Raw genomic sequence first — 15,651 nt, forward strand, 5'->3', positions numbered from 1 at the left:
TGTTCTTTCATGCACACCTTATATTTATATTTACTATATATCTCTTGTGAAATTCTTATATTGGTGTAAAATTGTGTATATGTATCCTATAAGGGAAGACATCAAAAGTTCAATGTAGGATAAAAAACTTAATTCAGATAGTTTTTTTACTGACCCCCCTACCCCCTCTGAACTTAATTTGGGAAAAATTGATTGACCCATATGGATACATGTAAAATCGATGTAGGATAAACAAAACTTGCAGCAAGGTTAACCCCCCACCCCCAAACTATTTGAATTAAGTTTTTTATCCTTCATTGATCTTTTGATGTCATCCCTAAGCTGTATTGCTTTCGGAATAAAGTATTATATTATTACATCTATATCTAACTCGAATAATTCAATCGCTCTCCGTGTCCGATTTCCTTCCAGGCTAGGTTAATGTAGCCATCGTAGATCAGCGGAATATAACGACTGAATTATTCGGGTTAATCTATATCAGGCGTTTATCAGAAATGTCTGAAAATTAATGCAGATCCACTTTTAAACAGAGTTATTTCCTTTGGATATAAAATATTTAATGAAAATGAAATTGCTAGCATTCCCATTTTTTCCAGGAGTTGTGTCTCTTCAAAATTTAATGTACATTGAACATTGCAGTGTAAGCAATATTTTACAGTAGCTCTGGCCCTTGGAAAAGCGATATGCATTGTTAGTGATCTCATGCCTACATTCTTATACAATGTTTAAAAGTGTTTTTTTTTTTAAAGTTTCCTTTGAGTTATTGCCCTCTCACACTATTATTTAAGGACCTTACGAGGCTTCGAAAAAAAAAAGAATGGAACGGGGAATATGGACAGTGTTATATCAACATTCATGTAGACGGTTACGCTTAATAACATTTATTTTATGTAATTGACAGATTGGTTTTTTTTTTCATTTCAGATCATTGCATGGACTTCATTGTTAGCCATTCTAGTACCAACTGCAACATTACTTAGCGAATTTACTGCCTCAATGTATGTAGCCGATTGTTTTAAGTTTAATACACATACTACTATATAACACCAATAAGGCCACCTTGAAGCAGAATGAACACTCTGTGTGATGTTAAATATATTCACTGAAAAAACGTACATAAAATAGACCAGCACCAACAAAAGAACTAGATTGTCTGTAACCATGGTTACGGTTAGTTTATGCACGGACACTTTCAAAGTTTTCCTGTTTCCGAGTCACTGAAAAAAATATGACAACACATAAAAAAACTAAACACATTATGAAAGTCAACGTTTTTGATTTTACAATTGTCTACTCCATACCCCAGGCTCTTAATATTCCTACCAGGAAAATAATATTTTAAAATCTATGTTAGTGGAAGGTTTATGTTTTTAACAGTCCTTTTACAATAATACAGAATTTAAAAACAACTTCCTGTTCTTTTTGTTTATCTTATGTTTGGAAGATTGCAAAATAAGACTTTTAGCCAAAACCCTTCACAATCTCAGTATTCTTATGTAACTACGATGCTATTCAGTATAAGCCATAAGACAAATGTTTTCTTGGTTCACCCCATCAGGAACACCCTAATCCAGTTATTAGAAATGCTTGTAACTAACTTGTTTTTATTAAAAGACTATAGACTGTAATTCATTTTGCTTTTGAAGTCACAGCTCACATTGACTTATACACCTCGCATATTTTTACAAACTTATTTATACACTGCAAAAAATGTTCCTTATGAATTAAAATGTTTGTCTGTAATAATCCCACCAGTTCGTCATTTTATTTTGGTTTTAGATATGTGGGTGTTTGTATAGTAGTGTTTCTGAACATGTTATTGGAGTATCTCGGCGGAACGACACAACTGTTAACCGACATGTCTGATCAGACGTTAACATTCGGTACTCCTCCATGTTGTTGCTGCTGTATGTGCTGTAAATGCTGTAGATTTCCTTTCAATAAGTAAGTACTGTAAATTCAGAAATTATAGCGTGCATTTATTAATGCGGTTTTGATTTTTACTATTTTGAGAAAAAATCCTGTTTAATTCATATAAAATATTTCAAAATGCGAGTTTAAATTATTGCGTATACAACTCTGTCGCATTTTTTCGCAATAATAAAAACATCGCATTAATTTCTGAATATACAGTAATGTAGATTTCCTTTCAACAAGTAATGCAGATTTCCTTTCAACAAGTTAGTAATGATAGACTTCGAGATTTTCAATGAAAATAATGTGTCAACAGCTTTAATCCTCCCAGAAACACGGACAAAAAAAATCAAAAGTTGCAACGCATGATCTTTTTTCTGGTATTTCTTCGGTTTATCGTTCTCAACATGCATATACCATTTGCTACTGGATGTTAAGCAACCACAAATAAATCAAAACAATTGTTACCTTAAGTTGCTCACTTCTTTTTCATCATTCAACTTTTGTTGGCGTCCTTCTCCAGTGATGCTTCGCACCTAATCAGAAAATTAGACAGGCACTTGTTTCTATCCATGGGAAGAACCACTATCAACGTATATTTACGAGCGTTGCTAGTGAGTCTTCCCATGGATAGAAACAAGATCATGCGGGAAATTACCTAAAATTACGATATCTTAGATCGTTTTAGATACTAGTGTGAAGCTAGCCGGCGTTAATATTCATGAGGCTAGCCGTCAATGATATTCATGAGATATGACCGCGTTCGATGAAGTAGTGTGGTGGTAGTTTTATTATTTCAGTAAAAATATGCATAAATCCAAGTATAAACTTATTATTTCCTTCTTATCATATATATTATTATTGTTAAAATATCTAATGTTGTATCCATATTAATCATTGCAGAAAAACCTTACGAGTAGCATCATTATTTACCCTACAGATTGCCATAGTTCGACCTATTGTATTGTTTGTAGCGGCAGTACTGTGGACGGATGGCAAATACGCATCAGGAGACGAGGTACATTATTCATATGTTGATCTTTATTTGTTCAATAAAAAACATAATCAAAATGAAAAGAAACCAAACTATTACTATTTATCATAATACTCTAATACATATTTTGAAATACTCTTTTATGGATGAAAAGTATGGAGTTGTAGCCATTGGAAAAAAAAAGTAAAATCACAAAAATACTGAACTCCGAGGAAAATTCAAAACTGAAAGTCCCTAACCAAATGGCAGCATCAAAATCTCACACACATCAAACGAATGGATAACTGTGTTACTCGTGTCTTGGTACTGCTTTTGTGGATAAACCTTGTCAGGAAAGCCCAGATGAAAAAGATGGAGGATTCTTAAATATGCATGAAAACAAAGCCTGATATATATAGAAATTAAATACTAGAATCACTTTTCCTTAAGAAGTTTCACTATGAATACACGCCAAATATCATTTATATGATCATTTGCAGTTCAACTTACGACCTTCAGCAATAAGCAGAACCCATGGTGTATAGTAAGCTATTAAGGCCGCTTGTTGATAAAATGTGGAACGATAAAAAAGACAAAACCATGGGTCTTATTTATGCCACAACAGAGTTAACGAAAAAATAGTGTACTGTGTCTACAGTTACTTAATCAACGACAAGCACTGGTTTACAGACTCTTGGCTTTGGGCAGGTACCTAGTGAATGCGGAGTGTTTTACATGTAACAATTTGGTGAGCGTTCTTGACACCTCCCGCTAATCTGAGACAGAGGTTTAACAACACGACATAACAACAAAAAAGTAAAAATCGTATGGAAAATGTACGACTTATCAAATCGATACTTACTTTAAAAACAAATAAACAAAAAAAAAACACAACATATCTATTTGAGATGCTTGCAGTTAACTGGCAGTTACTGAAAGATAGTCAAAAGACCTATTCTAACTACCAGTAATTGATATACCATATTCACCTCATTTTTTGTTAAAACTACATATTTTAAATACCATATCCAATGTCGAAATTGAGACTACCCCAACATTGAATGTAATTTTTTGATCAGTCACAAACAACAAATATATATGTGCAGGTACCATAATCTTAATACTGAAAGTTGATAAAGAAAATTATACTCAATTAATAAATATTGCAATATATGGTAACAGCACTGAAGCTATTTATTCCTCAAACATTTGAATTCTTTTTACAGGGAGAACAGTCCAGCGTTACTTTTCCCATCCAGGTTTTTAGTGGAGTGTCAACGATTATGGGAGTCTGGGGACTCCAAGTAGTCTACAGGGCCACGAGAGACAGATTATCCATGTTTAGAGTTAATTTAAAATTTGCCTCATTCCAGTTAACGTTCGCGATAGTCAACCTACAAAATTTTATATTAGCAATTTTAGGAAAAAACGGGATACCGGCTTGCGAAGGTAGTAGAGGGCCTTTAATGCGTGGTTCAAGTAAGTGCATTAATGTTGTCTACGTCACAACCGATGTTCAATCTAATATTATAACTTAAAAAATGAACTCGATGTTATTGATAACTTTTACTTATGCATTTCATAGATGCAAAGATTCTATCTAGAAGTTCATTTGTACCTGTTGAATTTTAATTTCAAACAACATTGTACATACTAATTTTAAGACAATGTTGTTTATAGAGCTCGTAAACTAAGAATCAATCCATGTTAACTTATTGGTACTATGAATTAACGTATCCTAAAGTTGTATCAAATTAACGTTGTAGTAACAACCATCGATATTTTCGTCATCTGATTTTTTAATAGCTAAATAAAGGCAAAAGAAGTATACCGCTGTCAAAACTCGTAAATCCATTGACCATAACCAAAATCGGGGTAACAAACTAAAAATGAGGGAAACGCATTAAATATAAGAGGATAACTACGACACAACATTAAAATGTAACACACACACACACACACACACACACACACACACACACACACACACACACACACACACACACACACACACACACACACACACACACACACACACACACACACACACACACACACACACACACACACACACACAGAAGCGGACTAAGCATTAGACAAAATCCGATGAGAATAACAAATACAACATCAAAACCAAATACATGGATTTGGAATAGAAAAGTACAGTTACACGTCTTATAGTAATGTGAGTTCACACTAAAATATAAGAGAAAACAAACGACAAAACGGAAACACAAAGTTAAAATGTAACACACACAGAAACGAACTATAATATAACAATGACCATATTCCTGACTTGGTACAGGACATTTTTAAAGAAAAAAATGGTGGATTGAACCTGGTTTTGTGGCATACTAAACCTCGCACTTTAATGGCAATGTTAAATATAAAATTAAAATGACAACATAATATTACAGGACAATTCAATACAAATAAATAGAACATATTAGACAAAGTAACAAATGCATAATAGTTAACAAAAGGCATCAGGTTTAAAATTCAATACACCATGCAGAAACGCGCCTCGTCCACACAAGACTTACCAGTGACGCCCAGATATAAAAGTTTGAAAGTCAAAACAAATACAAAGTTGTACAGCAGTTCAAAAGGTTGTGTCAAATACGGCTAGTTTTTTTTTGTTTAAACATATCTAAGATAAAAATAAGAAAATGTTTATGATTGCAAGCTAGACAAGTCTGCAACAGGGACCAAAGAACATAGAAGGTTAGCAACTATATGTCACCGTAAGGCATTCAACAATGAGCAAAACCCGAACCGCATAGCAAGCTTTTTGGGGCCCTGGAATCACAAATTAAAAATATTTCACCGAGAAAACATTACACGAAAAAAAATTTACAACCACGGAAAACCTCGGGAAAGGCACATACAGAAATTGACGGGATTAAACATATTTGCGGGCACACCAACTTTCACCCTAACCTGATACAGTCGTTTAAAAGCAAACTACAAGAAAACCCCCCCTATAAAATCAGTTGACCAGCGCCATTTAACTCATCAAATAGATGCAGAGCACAAATACAACTAACCAAAACCATAAGCTGCGAAGCATTGATCTGAGCGTACCCAGACCACACATAAGAACACATTAGTTTATCCTAGCCAAAAGTTGAGGCAGTGGGTAGGTAGGTAGGCGTTTTCTTTTCGTTTTTTTCGGCAAAGAAAAAATGAAGTGTCAGATTTTTTTTCGTCTTACTGTCTTTCTAATAAAAAAAAACCCTTTCACATCAGGATAACAAAAGAGTTTGAGTATGTAGCTATTCTGGTAGAGTTAGGACAGACAAGCTTATTCTTTTTTGTGGCATTATAGATACTGAAAGCTAGTCCAAAAGCCCCCAACAGTAACGAATTTAAACAGTTTCTGCTTTTTTTCAGGACTGAATCACTATTTATTAGTTATAGAAATGTTCCTACTCTGTATTTTATCCCGATTCGCCTATCGTCGACAGGAGGCCAAGAATCTACAGGAGTATAGTATGGATGGTGTGACATCGAGTATTAAAGATTCCAGCGACAAAGAAGTAAATGGCATTGATAACTTTGTTGATGTAGCAACTGTAAGCTAGATCCCTGTTCCCATCTAGTTTATAGATGGTATAAGGGTAACTGATGCAGGACAAGATATGATACATTTTTGCATTTAAAAGATAAATTCGATTAGCATTTCAACGAGAAATATCCATGAAATGCTCTTAATTAAAAAGATTTGTTTTTAAGTTAAGAAGTCTATAGCAAATGAATCATTATATTTGTCCTGTTTCAACAGATATTGAACTTGTTGTTATTGTTCACAATGTATAAACACGGTCACTGAGTGTACACCTCTGTTGTTATTTTAGTAGCTGTATGCATGCTAGTTTCTACAATGTATTATTAATACGCTTTCTTATATTTCTATCAGGGTAACATATCAATAATGATTTTAGGATAATACAGTCTTTTGGTTTCTCAGGATTAAGAATTGACGATATATTGTCGACAACTTATTTACCTAGCAGCACTCTTGGATTCTTAGTGTTAACATTAACGACATTTTGTCGACAACTTATTACCTCACAAAGATTTCCCGGGTTAACATTGACGATTTTGTCGACAATTTATTTACTCACACAGATGTCTGGGTTAAACATTGACATTAAATTGTCGAAAACTTATTTAGGTCAGTAACACATATTTCTGGGTAGACATTGATGATGTCCTGTCGACAGGTTAATCACCTTACACAGATTTCTGGGTTAGACATTGATGATGTAATGTCGACAACGTATTACATTTCAAAAATTTATGAATATATAAACATTGACGATATATTGTCGACTGTGCTTATTGACCTTTCACAGATTTCTTGGTTGAATTTTTTTACGATATATTGTCGATAACTTATGTACCTCACACAGATTTACGGGTTTAATGTTGACGATATATTGTTAGTTCAGTAAATTGTTGTAAAGTCAGTTGTTTTAATCCATTTGTTTAAAACACTTTTATAGATTTGCTTTTCCATATGCTCCTTTATCTCCCTCGTGCATCATGGATCTGCCCTTACATATGATCTTTAATCTCCCTTGCGTAGGTTTGATCGCCTGTCACAGTGGATCCTTTGTCTCCCCTTACTTATGTATAATTTTATCTCTCCGATGTGTCTTTGATCTGACCATAGCACGTGATACTTCATCTCCCTGATGTGTCCTTGATTTTACTTCACACGTTGTTCTTTGTCTCCCTGTTGTGTTTTTGATCTGCCCTTACACGTCATCTTTATCTACCTCGCGTGTCCTTGGTCTGCCCTCACACTTGATCCTTGATCTCATTGACGTGTGTTGATCTGCCCTTACACTTGATCCTTTATATCCTAGGCGTGTCCTTGACCTGCCTTTACACGTGATATTTTACATCCATGTGGTGATCCTTTTTTCTCTGGCGTATCATAGGGCTGTCCCAATACTTCTTTATGTGCCATATCTTGTTAACTACTCTAATTTTATACAAATATGTATTATATGTTGTCGGAAATAGATAAGCCAAGTATGTAACATGTCTCTACATTGTTAAACAAATTGTATACAAGACATGCATGTTTATTGTACAAATGTGCCATATACATTTGATTTACTCGGGGACTTTCTATACTAGTAGAGAAGTATAGAAAGTCCCTTATTTATTTCCCAATTAACATCAACAGGTCGAATACACTACTTTCTACTGGTATGCATAATTTAGCATACTAATGTTCCCTCAAACCATAATTATTTGTTAACATAATACTTACTTGCAACGAGTTGCAATGCATGATAGACTGGGATATATGTATTTGGGAAATTACTATGCAAATATCGTCTGACATCAGAAATCTAGTGGTCTCGACCTGTTTAACTATATTTATATTTGATATTTGATATGTTTTGTTTATTTTTTTAATTATACACTTGTTTTTATAAATGCACTGTATAAATGAATATATATATATATATATTTCTCACTGTATATAATCATTCTTTTTTAAACTTTGGTTAAGATGTAAATATTTATGTTGATCGTAATTAACTGTAAAGCATTGCCATAAGTTGCAATACTTTATTGCTACTACTATAGGCTTCTACAAAATTATATTTTTGTTAAAGAATTATAAACGTTAGTGGCAATCATCACATACTGCCTACAGTACCATAACAATAAGGGCGAATGCATCAGATATTTTACAGGATGACGGCTATAACTAATAGATATACCAAAGAAGATATGTAAACCAATATGTTATAACTATACCGTTCATATTCACATGTAATAATATTATTATTTACTGAAGAAATTTTAATTATGATATATCCGGTGAAACTTAAAACAGACTTTTAATTATTATATTATTATTGTCTTTTATATTTTGTTTAAAAAACTGTATGTGGTACAATACTCATGTCTCTTGTTATATAGTTTTAACTAAATTTAATGAATAACAGTATGAATTTTTACAAACATTGGTTAATGCTGGTTGATATGAAATACATATGGCGGTGATAATAATGCAATTACATCTATTAAAACTTATCACATCAACGCAACTGTTTCACTTTTTTAGCTCACCTGGCCCGAAGGCTGCCAGCGGGGGACTTAGTTTAACATAGGACCCTATGGAAAATGCATACAAATGACTTCTTCTAGAGAACCACTAAATGGAATGAAACCAAACATAGCATGAATGTTCCCAATTGGGTGCTGACCAAGTGTTGTTACTGTGTAGCCGATCCATCATCCAAGATGGCTGCCAGCGGGGGACTTAGTTTAACATAGGGCCCTATGGAAAATGCATACAAATGACTTCTTCTAGAGAACCATGGAATGGAATGAAACCAAACATGGCATGCATGTTCCTTATGAGGTGCTGACCAAGTTTTGTTACTTTGTAGCCGATCCAACATCCAAGATGGCATCCAGCGGGGGACTTAGTTTAACATAGGACCCTATGGGAAATGCATACATATGACTTCTTTTAGAGAACCACTGAATGGAATGAAACCAAACATGGCATGAATGTTTCTTATGAGGTGCTGACCAAGTGTTGTTACTTTGTAGCTGATCCATTATCCAAGATGGCCGCCAGCGGGGGACTTAGTTCAACATATTAATCCCTTTCCACTTTGCGGGTACGAGTGCTGATTAATATAAGTTGCAAAACTTGTTTCCCAATCCACTATAAATAAATATGTTTAAACTAAACTAGCTAAGTTCAACATAGGACCCTATGGGAAATGCATACAAATGACTTATTTTATAAAACCACTGAATGGAATGAAACCAAACATGGCATGAATGTTCCTTATGAGGTACTGACGAAGTGTTGTTACTTTGTAGCCGATCCATCATCCAAGATGGCCGCCAGCAGGGGCTTAGTTTAAAATAGGACCCTATGGGAAATGCATACAAATGACTTCTTTTAGAGAACCACTGAATGGAATAAAACCAAACATGGCATGAATGTTCCTTATGAGGTGCTGACCAAGTGTTGTTACTTTGTAGCCGATCTGTCATCCAAGATGGCCGCCAGTATGGGTCTTTTGAATGAAATTAAACATAACCTGAATGTTCCTTTCCTTATGAGGTTGTGTTGTCACTTTTAGCCATTTTGTTTTGTTTTTTATATGATTTCAAAAACGCAAGTAGAATCAGGTGAGCGATACAGGCTCTTGAGAGCCTCTAGTTAAGTTATTTGTTTCATGCTTCTCCAGTTTTGTCATTCCGTCTTCATGTTCATGTTTTACCCCAAAAAAGGTTAATGCCATTTTTTTTAGATTGATACATGTAGATTATTTCTCTAGTTATCAGCGGTGCTAAATATGTATATCTGTCGGGTATTTCATATTATATTACGTCTCAACTCATTTTATGAAAAGTTACACACATAAATATCTGTTTATCAATTTGGAGATTACTGTAAACAAATAAAACATGTCTTTATACCTTCAGGATGATGGCTCTAGACTTTACAGATACCAACAGTGATATTAACGGGATGATATTATTTTTAAAAAGACTTATATAATCCAAGTTTACATACCTCTTATTTACTGTGTCAATAGACTTGTAATAACAGCATAAATACATCTTATATTCACTCGTTTTTTTGTTTGCCTTTTACATACAAGAGAGAAAATAACACTTGTAACCGAAAAATGGGACTAGTTATCCAAAGTACCATGATTCTAATTTTATACGCCTTTCGTCTACATAAGACTCATCAGTGACGCTCAGTTCAAAACAGTTGAAAAGCAAAATAAATACAAAGTTGAAGAGCATTGAGGACTCAAAATTCCAAAAAGTTGTGCATTTACTTATTTTGTTGTTTTCAGGGATTACCAAAATATAGTTTTAACAAGAAAAGTCTCATGTTTTTTTGGTGAAATTGATATGATAAGGTTATAACAATTCTGCTGTATATGCGTGTATTCTAGTTGTTGTCCTTGGTTAAATGACTGTTTTCCAGTAAAAGATGACCTTCAACAATATTGTGATGAGATATACTCAATTAGTGCGTGGTGTTAATCAGATGTAGATTCTCCAAAAAATCAAAAGATCTACTGCTAAATCTCGGATCTCAATCTCTGCAAATTTGCAGCAACATTAAAACCTTTGATTTTTCCACGCTTTATAGATGATATTCTTTCTATAAACAAACCAAACTTTTCTAATTGAATTATATTGATATATGACAAACGAGAGATTCTTTTGAAATTATCAATCCCCCCACCTTAGTAGCATTATAAAACTTCACCTGCATTTAGGATATAAATTTACATTTCTCAACTTATACGGTATGTAAATAAACTCATCATAGATACCATGACTAAATTTTATAAATACGTCAGACGCACGTTTCGTCTACTAAAGACTCATCAGTGACGCTCGAATCTAAAAAAGTTATGAAAAGCCAAATGAAGTACAAAGTTGAAGAGCATTGAGATCCTAAATTCCTAAAAGTGTTGCCAAATACAGCTAAAGTAATCTATGCCTGAGGTAGAAGAGCCTTAGTATTTCAAAAAATTCTAAATTTTGTAAACAGTTAATTTATAAATATAACAATATCAATGATAATTCATGTCAGCACAAACAGTGCTGACTACTGGGTTTGTGATACAAGAGCTTGCAGTTCCTATCCAGACCTTTTAAAACGTCACAAGTGTCTGGGCAGAAAATTGATGAACCTTATGTCGAAGAAAGTTTCGTCATTTTTCTAAAAAAGTATATTGGAAGGTACAAAGACCTTGTTGATAAATATGTTGTATCAACTTCACGAATAATACACGATGGTCTTGAAGTATAGATTATGGGTACTTTCATTTATGCTAATTTGCTTAGTCTATTTGTGTTTCGTTGATACATATGACGTGGCTATGTACTTAAACATCCCGTTATTGTGCTTTTGTAAAACGTTTTTTTTTATTCAATTTTTCATTTGAGCCAAAGTGTTTTGTCTATAGATGCCTTTTTATGTTTCTTTGATACATAAATGACGTGGCTCTGTACTTATACATCCCGTCATTGTGTTATTGTGCTATGGTACATTTGTCTATTCTTGTGTTTAATTTTTGGCTAATATGCTTTGTCTATATGCCTTTTTGTACTTTTTTTGTTACATATTAGTTTGTTTAATAGTGATTTGTAAGATAATACCGCAATGTTAACAGCTGTACTCCTATTTTCGACATTTTTACCTATTATGTCTGTTTGTTTTGTTCACACATCGTTGTTAATATCATGGAATTTGTTGTGCCTGTCAAACAAGTAGCTAGCTTTAAAACCAGGTTTAATGCACCATTTTCTCTTAAGAAAATGTCGGTACCAAGTCAGGAAAATGACAGCTGTTATTTATTCATTTAATGTGTTTGAACATTTGATTTTTCCATTTGATTAGGAACTTTCCTTTTAGAATTTTCCTCAGAGTTCAGGTTCGTTTGAATTTTACCAAATGCTCAATTGAATGTTCGACTTCAACATCTCATTACACAGAGCTTTTTCTATAAAAATGGGAATTGTAGATATATTTTGTTTTGTTTTGGGTTATGCTAATTTTTATTTTTTGAAGAACCACAATAATTCTATTAAAAAAAACAGTAAAGATGATATTCATCAAAATGCTGGACTTTTTAATACAATCAATATTTGTGTTTAGAGAATTGATATTTCAACAGACAGTCGACATTCCAATGGGTACTAATTGAGCACCCCTTCTGGCTGACTTGTTTTTGTACTCGTATGGAGCAGAACTCATTCAAAACCTCATGAAAGACAAAACGAAAAAGCACATTCCAAAGTTCTCTAATTTTATTTAACTGCCAGATATATTGATGATGTATATAACTGAAAAGCACATATTTCAGCAAGTACTTACATCTCATACATCCCAGTGGACTTGGAATAAGGGATACTACTAATACAAGACGGACTGTTTCGTACCTTGTTTTTTTTTCTCAATATTGATACAGATGAACGACTTCACACTAAAATATATGACAAAACTGAAGGGACGACTTCAACTTCCAAAATATCTATTTCCCATTTATCTGCAGTTAAATATCCTCTACTCCGTCGTGTGATGTGTACATATCTCAATTGCTATACGTTAAACTCGTGCATATTCACACTATACTGACTTCATATACAGGAGTGTGCTCCTTACGCCGAAACTGCCCCAACAAAGTTATGAGGAGGAAAGATTAAAAATAACACTCCGTAAATATTATAGACACAACACAAATTGGTTCATCTATACGATGTGTCTGTGCCTACAACTAACTTATGCCATTTTTACCATGTCTTAGGTTGTGGTTTAACATCTATGTTGTTAGTCTGCTAAACACGAACGTGACTTATTGTTATACCAAGAGTGATTTTACATTGCTGTACGAAGTGTCTTGGTATTTATACATCCTACATTCATGTATTTATTTTTAATGTTTTTGTAATGGTTTCGGTTAAATGGTGTGTTATATCGTATCATTTGCAGTCCAATTGATTATAATATAACTGTTATACTAAATGTGGATTTTCATTGCTGTGCGGCGTGTCATACTGTTTCATAAAAGAGAAGATGTGGTATGATTGCCTATGAGACAACTCTCCACCAAAATGAGACCAAAATGACACAGAAATTAACAACTATTGGTCACCGTAAGGCCTTCAACAATGAGCAAAACTCATAATGCAAATGCATAGTCAGCTATAAAAGGCCCCGAAATAAACATGTAAAACCATTCAACGAAAAAACTAACGGCCTAATTTCTGTACAAAAAAATGCCTGTACCAAGTCACGAATGTCATAGGTGTTATCCATTCGTTTGAAGTGACTAAGCTTTAGATTTTACCATTTTATTAGGGACTTTCTGTAATAAATTTTCCTCGGAATTAAGCATTTCTGTGATTCTACTTTCAAACATTCATGGATTTTTTTATATGTTTCTGTCTATGGTTCCAATTAGATATATATAAGAAGAACTCTCCATCCAGTTTAAAATTTATAAAAGTAAACCATCATAGGTCAAGGTACGACTTTCAATACGGAGCCTATGCTCACACCGAACAGCAAGCTATAAAGGGGGATAACAAGTATCAGTCTTGTTTGTCTTGTCGTTTATAGTCTAGATAATTAAAAGTTGTCTTTCCATACCATCATTGTCATTAAAATTGTTTTGATGAATATTTGTAAAATATTTGTATAAAATTCAAGATTGCATATTAGTTACGTAAGCGCGTCACGTAGTATTTTATCGATATCTTTTAATATTTTCTTAAAGCGGTTTGGGTTTGTAACCCAGATTTTGTTTTCTCAATCGATTCTTGACTTTCAACTCCGGGATACTACTGTTGCCTTTAAGTGTTTTGTTAAATTATTCCTTTTTAAATTGTTACACGATGATGTCAGCTGTACCCATATTTTGACTATATTATTTATTATGTCTGGTTGGTTCACGCATCATTGTAAATATATAACGGAATTAGATGAGACTAATTACAAAGTGAGAGGTTTCGCGCTCTAAAGCAAGGTTAAATCCACCATTTTCTACATTTGAAAATGCCTGTACCAAGTCAGGAATATGACAGTTCTTGGCCATTCGTTTTTTATGTTTTTTTCATTTGATTTTGTCATGTGATTATTGACTTTCCGATTTGATTTTCCTCGGAGTTCAGTATTTTTGTGATTTTACTTTTTACCAATATATTTGAGTGTTATTTCAATCAATCATCACTTGTGAACAACTTAACCAATTCCATCCAAAACTAAATATTAATTATTGTTAGTGTATGTTAATTTTGGGAGTGTTTTTTTTACTTGAAAAAAGTTAGAATGAGTATCAAAATGATATATCTGGTTAATCGAGTGACGCAGGCTTATAGGAGTCTATATGCTTTCATTTTAACATAATCCAATCCCATGCATTAATGCAATTTGGGCATAACAACAAAGAAGAGTATAGTCTGCTAAATGTCCATGCAATTAAGAAGATTTATAATTATCTTAAAAGAACCAGTGTTACGGGTACTTCCAAAAGAAATTTAGTGGATCTTTGATTGACTTATCAAATGACGAAATCAAAAGCTCAAACATATAATAGGAGTTTTCAAGACCTTGTTTTGTCATTTTGTTTCTTTTTGAAGAAATGTGCAGGTTGGTTATTTTTTAAAGTAAGTCATTTGTGCATATAATTTTAAGTTGTTTGCACACAACTTATTTATTTGATAATATGTTTTGAATTCGTGCCCGGTAAATGATTGTTTTCATCCGCTAAAACTTATAGTTTCCGAAATTAACGATGTCGATGAGGTTTTCAACTTGCAACATAATGTTATATAACTATGATATGTGTTACTGTGTCAATTGATCTAAGCTTAATCTATATCACAAACGTACAAACTTAGAAAAAAAAGTTGAATCTGTCATATTTTCTCTGTAAAAGCAAAAAAATGCTATTTTATTTCAAAATCAGACTTACATTACAAAAGGCGCACTTAGTGTTGCATCGCAACAGCCAAACAGCACAATTCAAAACCGAGTATTATTGAATTTTCTATTTATAAAAAAGCAATTCAAATAATCAATTAAAGTTTATTTATTGATGATACATTGTTTGTTTGAGAAGTTTAAAGTTCAGGAGGTTCACTGACTTTAAAGTGCATATGCACGAAAATAGTACGTAAATTATGGATGTTAATTATAGATGCTTTTTTGGGAAGTCAGTGACTTTATCTTTTTTTAC

General features: G+C 33.2%; 1 protein-coding gene across 2 annotated transcripts in view; it reads left to right on the plus strand.

Moving 5' to 3' along the window:
• The window catches only part of LOC134714120 (organic solute transporter subunit alpha-like), a 22,244-nt gene extending 11,730 nt beyond the window's left edge, over nucleotides 1–10,514 (plus strand). Inside the window, exons 4-9 of one of the 2 annotated variants that reach the window (XM_063575370.1) lie at nucleotides 925–998; nucleotides 1,780–1,944; nucleotides 2,818–2,932; nucleotides 4,114–4,366; nucleotides 6,281–6,462; nucleotides 10,367–10,514. In XM_063575370.1, coding sequence (XP_063431440.1) covers nucleotides 925–998; nucleotides 1,780–1,944; nucleotides 2,818–2,932; nucleotides 4,114–4,366; nucleotides 6,281–6,462; nucleotides 10,367–10,402 — 825 coding nt within the window. In that variant the 3' untranslated portion in view covers nucleotides 10,403–10,514. The remainder of the gene's footprint in view (nucleotides 1–924; nucleotides 999–1,779; nucleotides 1,945–2,817; nucleotides 2,933–4,113; nucleotides 4,367–6,280; nucleotides 6,463–10,366) is intronic. The other variant, XM_063575376.1, reaches the window with a different exon arrangement.
• Nucleotides 10,515–15,651: the final 5,137 nt, after the last annotated feature.

Source organism: Mytilus trossulus, chromosome 1 (assembly GCF_036588685.1).
Source record: "Mytilus trossulus isolate FHL-02 chromosome 1, PNRI_Mtr1.1.1.hap1, whole genome shotgun sequence".
Classification (NCBI taxonomy): Eukaryota; Metazoa; Mollusca; class Bivalvia; order Mytilida; family Mytilidae; genus Mytilus; species Mytilus trossulus.